Source organism: Salmo salar, chromosome 03 (genome assembly GCF_965601325.2).
Source record: "Salmo salar chromosome 03, fSalSal1, whole genome shotgun sequence".
NCBI classification, from domain to species: Eukaryota; Metazoa; Chordata; class Actinopteri; order Salmoniformes; family Salmonidae; genus Salmo; species Salmo salar.
The window spans coordinates 103635095-103642500 of NC_138293.1; the positions used below are offsets into that span (position 1 = coordinate 103635095).

At 41.4% G+C, this 7406-nt stretch overlaps 1 protein-coding gene across 2 annotated transcripts; it reads right to left on the minus strand.

The window, feature by feature from the left end:
- Positions 1–536: 536 nt before the first annotated feature.
- On the minus strand, positions 537–7097 carry LOC106591927 (suppressor of cytokine signaling 1-like). 2 transcript variants are annotated; one of them, XM_082971402.1, is made up of 3 exons: positions 6821–7097; positions 3400–3761; positions 537–1633 (listed from the first exon to the last, which is right to left on the minus strand). In XM_082971402.1, the coding sequence occupies exons 2-3, from the start codon at positions 3703–3705 to the stop codon at positions 1259–1261; spliced, it is 681 nt and encodes a 226-aa protein (XP_082827528.1). In that variant the 5' UTR covers positions 3706–3761; positions 6821–7097; the 3' UTR covers positions 537–1258. The 2 variants fall into 2 exon arrangements, with proteins under 2 accessions (XP_082827528.1, NP_001306949.1); NM_001320020.1 differs by lacking the exon at positions 6821–7097 and having other exon boundaries at positions 1259–1633; positions 3400–3705.
- Between the last annotated feature and the right edge of the window lie 309 nt (positions 7098–7406).

Sequence of the window (7406 nt, forward strand, 5' to 3'; positions counted from 1 at the left end):
CTGTCTGTCTGTCTGTCTGTCTGTCTGTCTGTCTGTCTGTCTGTCTGTCTGTCTGTCTGTCTGTCTGTCTGTCTGTCTGTCTGTCTGTCTGCTTGTCTGTCTGCTTGTCTGTCTGCTTGTCTGTCTGTCTGTCTGTCTGTCTGTCTGTCTGTCTGTCTGTCTGTCTGTCTGTCTGTCTGTCTGTCTGTCTGTCTGTCTGTCTGTCTGACTCTGTGAGTTGACCTCCGTTTGGTTGTGTTTAACTGTGTGTAGGTCACTACTTCCTGCTTTATAAACTAGATCTGTGATTGGTCTTCACTCGGGGGGGGTGCTCCCGAGTGGAGCATCGGTCTAAGGCGCTGCATTATCAGTGCTAGAGACGTCCCTACAGACCCTGGTTCGATTCCAGGCTGTATCACAACCCGGCCGTGATTTGGGAGTCCAATAGGGCGGCGCACAATTGACCCAGCGTTGGTCCGGGTTCTGGTCCCAGGAGGGATGAGAGAGAATTCAAATATTGTCTAACAGCAACACACAGACCGACAGGAAGACAAGGCTGAAATATAAACGCTGTATTTATTTTCCATTAAAACACTCCTAGAAGAGAGAGAGAGAGTCTGCACAGCAGATATGGTATTAGTACCAGAGAGTACACAGTTATATTCGTTAGTACTACATAGTACACAGTTATATCCGTTAGTATCAGAGAGTACACAGTTATACATACAGTACTGTGATATTGTGTAGCGTAAACATTCCTGGTCGTTGTAAAGATTGTAAACAACATTGTAAACATTGTCAGTCAAGTATTGATGTTGTGGTTCATTCGTTGTGCTACAGCGAACCACCCGGCCCTGCCTACAACGGCAGAACCAGTCCACTAACCATACCGTCCACCTCACGCGGTCAGCGACCCCGGATCAGAACACAACCACCCCTGGTGGTTCTTTAATGCAGCCGCTCCAGAACCTGTTGTTATTGTTGTTGTGGTCCACATACGGTCCTTATTAAAATCCCCCCAGGGACCGACCACCAACCCGGATAAACCCAAACCAAGACCGAGTGTGACCTGTATGACCCTGTCGAGTAGTGCTCCGTTTAGAGAATAGGGTGAAGTTTTGAACTCTGATCTCGTTTTCTAACCACGACCCAGTTTCTAGTTTCAAAAGCAACCGACCCAAAATTCTTAAGTACCGTCCCGATCCGAATCATTTGATAGTCCTGAAACTCAACTCTCCGTTAGACAAGTCCCGCCTCAACGGCGTCCCCCCCCGTGACATCATATCCTGTACGGGAACTCTAACAGGAAGTGTTTCAGGACTGGGTTGACTGGTACCCTCGCGACCCGTTCCACGTCGCCGCTGCACGACTCCACGACCTGTTTCCTGCACAGTTCCTGGAGCGTCGGACGTTGTTTCCTGTACGGGACAGTCAGACTTTTCTTAGAGGAATTTATGTAGTGTTCCAGCAAGAGGAAGAGGCAGGGGAAGGAGTGCTCACTTCCTGCCAGGCTGAACCGCTGTCCCTTATAGATGATGCGTACGCTGACTGGTCCGCCGTCCGCCCGATAGGACAACGTGAAGAAGACATCTTTCTGACGACTATCCCGGATCAAGAACGTTCCCGTGGCGACGTCCTTCAGTCGACTGTGAGCCTGCGGGACGACAGAGGACAAGAATCAATATCAAAATCGATTAATAATGAATTTCATTTTATTTTATTTTTCATTTTAAGGGGTTGAAATAATAACATGTGTTTAAAACAAGATGTTCGTTTGATTCCAGATGATAACAGTAACATTTGAAATATTTTAAAACACTTAGAAATGTAATGTTATGTAATAAATTGTATAATTCCTGATTTAATATGTCAAGTTCTCAAATAGGTTAAATACTTCAGGTTCAAAGGAGAAGTATTTATTTATTTATACAACCAAATCCCAAAAACATTTTGATGTAAAATGACAAGTCGCAAACAAAAAGGGAATATAAAGAATAGAGTTTAATTTGTAAAACATCTTAAAGGCCTGAGTCATTATACTAAGAGCTTTTCTCCTTTCCTAAAAGCACATGTTTAGATGGTGTTGAGCTTTTGTTAATGTTTTCCCCCCAGGACCCTAATAATACACAACGAGGATAAGGAAGTGATTTTCCCCCCAGGACCCTAATAATACACAACGAGGATAAGGAAGTGATTTTCCCCCCAGGACCCTAATAATACACAACGAGGATAAGGAAGTGATTTTACCCCCAGGACCCTAATAATACACAACGAGGATAAGGAAGTGATTTTCCCCCCAGGACCCTAATAATACACAACGAGGATAAGGAAGTGATTTTCCCCCCAGGACCGTAATAATACACAACGAGGATAAGGAAGTGATTTTCCCCCCAGGACCCTAATAATACACAACGAGGATAAGGAAGTGATTTTCCCCCCAGGACCCTAATAATACACAACGAGGATAAGGAAGTGATTTTCCCCCCAGGACCCTAATAATACACAACGAGGATAAGGAAGTGATTTTACCCCCAGGATCCTAATAATACACAACGAGGATAAGGAAGTGATTTTCCCCCCAGGACCCTAATAATACACAACGAGGATAAGGAAGTGATTTGCAGTTTTTTTTGAGGGGGGGGGGTGAGTTTCTCAAAAACATGTGAAATCATAACAACAACAAACAAAAAAGGTGTGTGGACCCTTCCATTAACATCAAAACATTTGGTTGTAAAATAAAACGACTTCTCCTTTATCTTCATGTAATCGAGTTGTATTGAAATCCCTATATGCAGTTATTTCATTCATGACAGCTATCGATGTTCCTTTACTCTAAAGTTAATTTCTGACAATTATTGATGTGAAAAAGGTTATATAAATAACATTCGATCAAAATTATTTTTTATAAAGCCCTTTTCTTATTTACATCAGCTGATATCTCAAAGTGTTGTACAGAAACCCAGCCTAAAACCCCCCAAACAAGCAAGCAATGCAGGTGTAGAAGCACGGTGGCTAGGAAAAACTCCCTAGAAAGGCCAGAACCTAGGAAGAAACCTAGAGAGGAACCAGGCTATGAGGGGTGGCTAGTCCTCTTCTGGCTGTACTGGGTAGAGAGGAACCAGGCTATGAGGGGTGGCCAGTCCTCTTCTGGCTGTACTGGGTAGAGAGGAACCAGGCTCTGAGGGGTGGCCAGTCCTCTTCTGGCTGTACTGGGTAGAGAGGAACCAGGCTATGAGGGGTGGCCAGTCCTCTTCTGGCTGTACTGGGTAGAGAGGAACCAGGCTATGAGGGGTAGAGAGGAACCAGGCTCTGAGGGGTAGAGAGGAACCAGGCTCTGAGGGGTAGAGAGGAACCAGGCTCTGAGGGGTAGAGAGGAACCAGGCTCTGAGGGGACGATAGATAAATTGATTGTGTAATTACCTCCTCCACACCTAGGGGGCCCCAGTAGAAACCGGAACGTTCCAACATGGAGGCCGTCCGGGTGATTATCAGGAAGTCTACTTGGCAGCGGAATGGAGGAAAGTGGGTAGGCACTGGGTCCAGGAGGGGAAGAGGGGGCTGCTGGTCTAACAAGTCTGGTACTGGGATAGGGGACGCCACACACTGTTTGGATGGGTGCTGACGGTGTGACTGGGAGACTGATGAGGATGAGGATGAGGCTGATGATGATGATGATGAAGGTGCTGATGTTGTGTCTTGTTCTTCCACGGTGCTGTGAGCGACCATCCTACAGGGGAGAGCGGTCCCAACCCTCTCCCATCGCTACACAGTTCCCTGGCATCCTGAGAGAGAGAGAGAGAGAGAGAGAGAGAGACCATTATACCACTACTACTACTACTGATGATAGGAGCTATGTTACCCTGGCATCCTGACAGAGAGAGAGAGAGAGAGAGAGAGAGAGAGAGAGAGAGAGAGAGACAGAGACAGAGACAGAGACAGAGAGACAGAGACAGAGAGACAGAGAGAGAGAGAGAGACAGAGAGAGAGAGAGACAGAGAGAGAGAGAGAGACAGAGAGAAAGACAGAGAGAAAGACACACAGAGAGAGAGAGACAGAGAGAGAGAGACAGAGACAGAGAGAGAAACAGAGACAGAGGGGGAGAGAGAGACAGACAGAGAGAGAGACAGAGAGAGAGAGAGAGAGAGAGAGAGACAGAGAGATAGAGACAGAGAGAGAGAGAGAGAGAGAGAGAGAGAGAGAGAGAGACAGAGAGAGAGAGAGAGACAGAGAGAGACAGAGAGAGAGAGAGAGACAGAGAGAGAGAGACCATTATACCACCACTACTGCTGCTGATAGGATCTGTTTCCATTAACTTGTCCAGTGATTATTATTATAGATATCTTTTTTAAATCAACATTTAGAAAGTTTTACATTTAGAAAATAAATAGGACAATTGCCTGCTATGGTGCCGTTTCCATTTAATGCTGCAATACGTAAGAAATGTGAATTATAGATCTGTCATTCTCATTGACGGCAAGTCTAAGAAGCCGTAGATCTGTTCTATGTGTGTTATTTCTATGTTTCACCTTCTTTAAAAATGTACTTTTTTGTAACTTCTACTTTCGGGGGTTTTGTTCACCAGCTTCAAACAGCTGAAAATACTATATTTTTGGAGTTTATGTAAAAATATATTTCACAAGAGGTTTAGATGATACAATGACTGCTTGTCTTGTCATATTTGTCTGGAGCATGGATAGATTGCAATAATTTACTTGCACTCCTGTAAATTGGTGAAAACCTGCCAGCCAACCAGAAAAGCAAAGCGAAGCAATTCATTTATTCGATAAAAAACACAGTTTCCATCATAATTTTTTTTTGTTAAAGTTTTTTTGTAAATAAAGAAAGTAAGACAGAAAAAATCCTCCCCCTGTCCAACAGATAAAAATGTTGTTGACCTTCAGAAAATGTCACTCATCTCTTCCGTTTCCATGACACCGCTTTCTCTCCCTCTCTCTCTCTGTCTCTGTCTCTCTACTATCTCTCTCTGTCTCTGTCTCTGTCTCTCTCTCTCTCTCTCTCTCTCTCTCTCTCTCAACATGGGTTTTTTGTGTGTGTCGAATTAAACCTGGCTCAATGGAAACCTGCCTAATGATGTCTACAATTAGTTACCACCATGAGTTCAATCAAAAATATATAAATATATAAGTCGTAGTATCCTAGTGGTCACAAAGGGCTTTACAGATACCCAGCCTAAAGGCCCCAAAATGCTGAGGCTAGAAAACTGATGTCTTTCTATAAATGACTTATTATGTGACCTAAAACAACATCAGATAACATCACAGCTGTTTACCTGTCTGCCTACCTGTCTGTCTACTGGTCTGTCTACCTGTCTGCCTACCCGTCTGTCTACCTGTCTGTCTACTGGTCTGCCTACCTGCTTTAAAAATGTTAACTTTTATTTAACTAGTAAAAAGTCAGTTAAGAACAAATTCTTATTTACAATAACGGCCTACCGGGGATCAGTGGGGTTAACTGTCTTGTTCAGGGGGCAGAACGACAGATTTTTATACCTTGTCAGCTCTGGGATTTGATCCAGTAACCTTTCGGTTATTGACCCAACGCTCTCTAACCACTAGACTACAAGTGTGGATTATAAGTGTTCCTCCATCCCAGCTAAGTAAATGGACATTGATTTAGCCATCCCTGTCCTAACTAGGATCACAATTCAAAAAGCTGTTCACAGTTAACTATACAGTAGATATCAGTAGATATCAGTAGATAGATATAACAGTAGATATCAGTAGTAGATGTATCAGTAGATATTAGTAGTAGATATAACAGTAGATATTAGTAGATAGATATAACAGTAGATATCAGTAGATAGATATAACAGTAGATATTAGTAGTAGATATAACAGTAGATATTAGTAGTAGATATAACAGTAGATATCAGTAGATAGATATAACAGTAGATATCAGTAGTAGATATAACAGTAGATATCAGTAGATAGATATAACAGTAGATATCAGTAGATAGATATAACAGTAGATATTAGTAGTAGATATAACAGTAGATATTAGTAGATAGATATATCAGTAGATATTAGTAGATAGATATATCAGTAGATATCAGTAGATATTAGTAGTAGATATAACAGTAGATATTAGTAGTAGATATAACAGTAGATATTAGTAGATAGATGTATCAGTAGATATTAGTAGTAGATATAACAGTAGATATCAGTAGATAGATATAACAGTAGATATTAGTAGTAGATATAACAGTAGATATCAGTAGATAGATATAACAGTAGATATTAGTAGTAGATATAACAGTAGATATTAGTAGTAGATGTAACAGTAGATATTAGTAGTAGATATAACAGTAGATATTAGTAGTAGATGTAACAGTAGATATTAGCAGTAGATATAACAGTAGATATTAGTAGTAGATGTAACAGTAGATATTAGTAGATAGATGTAACAGTAGATATTAGCAGTAGATGTGGTAGATGTAGTAGATATAAGTAGATAGAAAAAACAGTAGATATCAGTAGTAGATGTGGTAGATGTAGTAGATATTATTAGTAGATATAACAGTAGATATCAGTAGTAGCTGTAAGCGGCAAAAGACTTAGTTTGTTAACTGTGTTTCACTGGCCCCGACTTTACCGCTATAAAGCAAACGGGGAATCATGTTTTTAATGAGTATATGTTATACTGTTGTTCACGTTGACTGTTGTCTAGTCCCAAAAATATTTTAATGACAATATGTCATTTATTATGTACGAAATGGGGTGTTGTCAGGCTGCTTTGTTACGGCACAATTCAATTGCACAATAATCAATGTTGCGAAACAAAACAGTAAAATCCACAATAGACAATGTTCAAATATTCTTACCGTTTTGCAAAACGGGTGCAATGTAATTTTTTTTCCTGATGCACTTTTTATATTTTCCGAAGCAGAATCCGTTTTTTACATCGGTATTAATCCTGTTGTTGATCATCAATACACTTCCAAAATAGTCGAGACAAGACGCGGTAATCTGACTTTATAGTATATATATCCACATAGTTTTTCACGTCCTCTCTCTCTCTCTGTCCTTGTTGGTTTGATCACCATGGTGTTCGGTAAGGAGCTAAATAAACGTTCAGCCCATAAACTACACCAACACAACTACAGAGAGATTCCTGTAAAAAGATCCGTTTCACTTTCGTTTTAATATGAACACCGTTTCTGAGAAATCCTTCTCTCTGACCTCCTCAGTAACTCTCCACCACCAGGGGTGTCTCACCACCAGCGCTCAACTGTAGAGTCTCTCTCTCTCTCTTCTAGCTTCCCTCTGGAGGGTTTCACTTCCATTCAAAATGTATAGTAAAACTGTCGCTTCACAGAAAGAAAGAAAAAAAAAAACAGTCTATTTACTTTCAAACACTTGACTCGTTGTGAAGCAGGAATCCACGTCGGTTTCAGTTTTATCAGATGT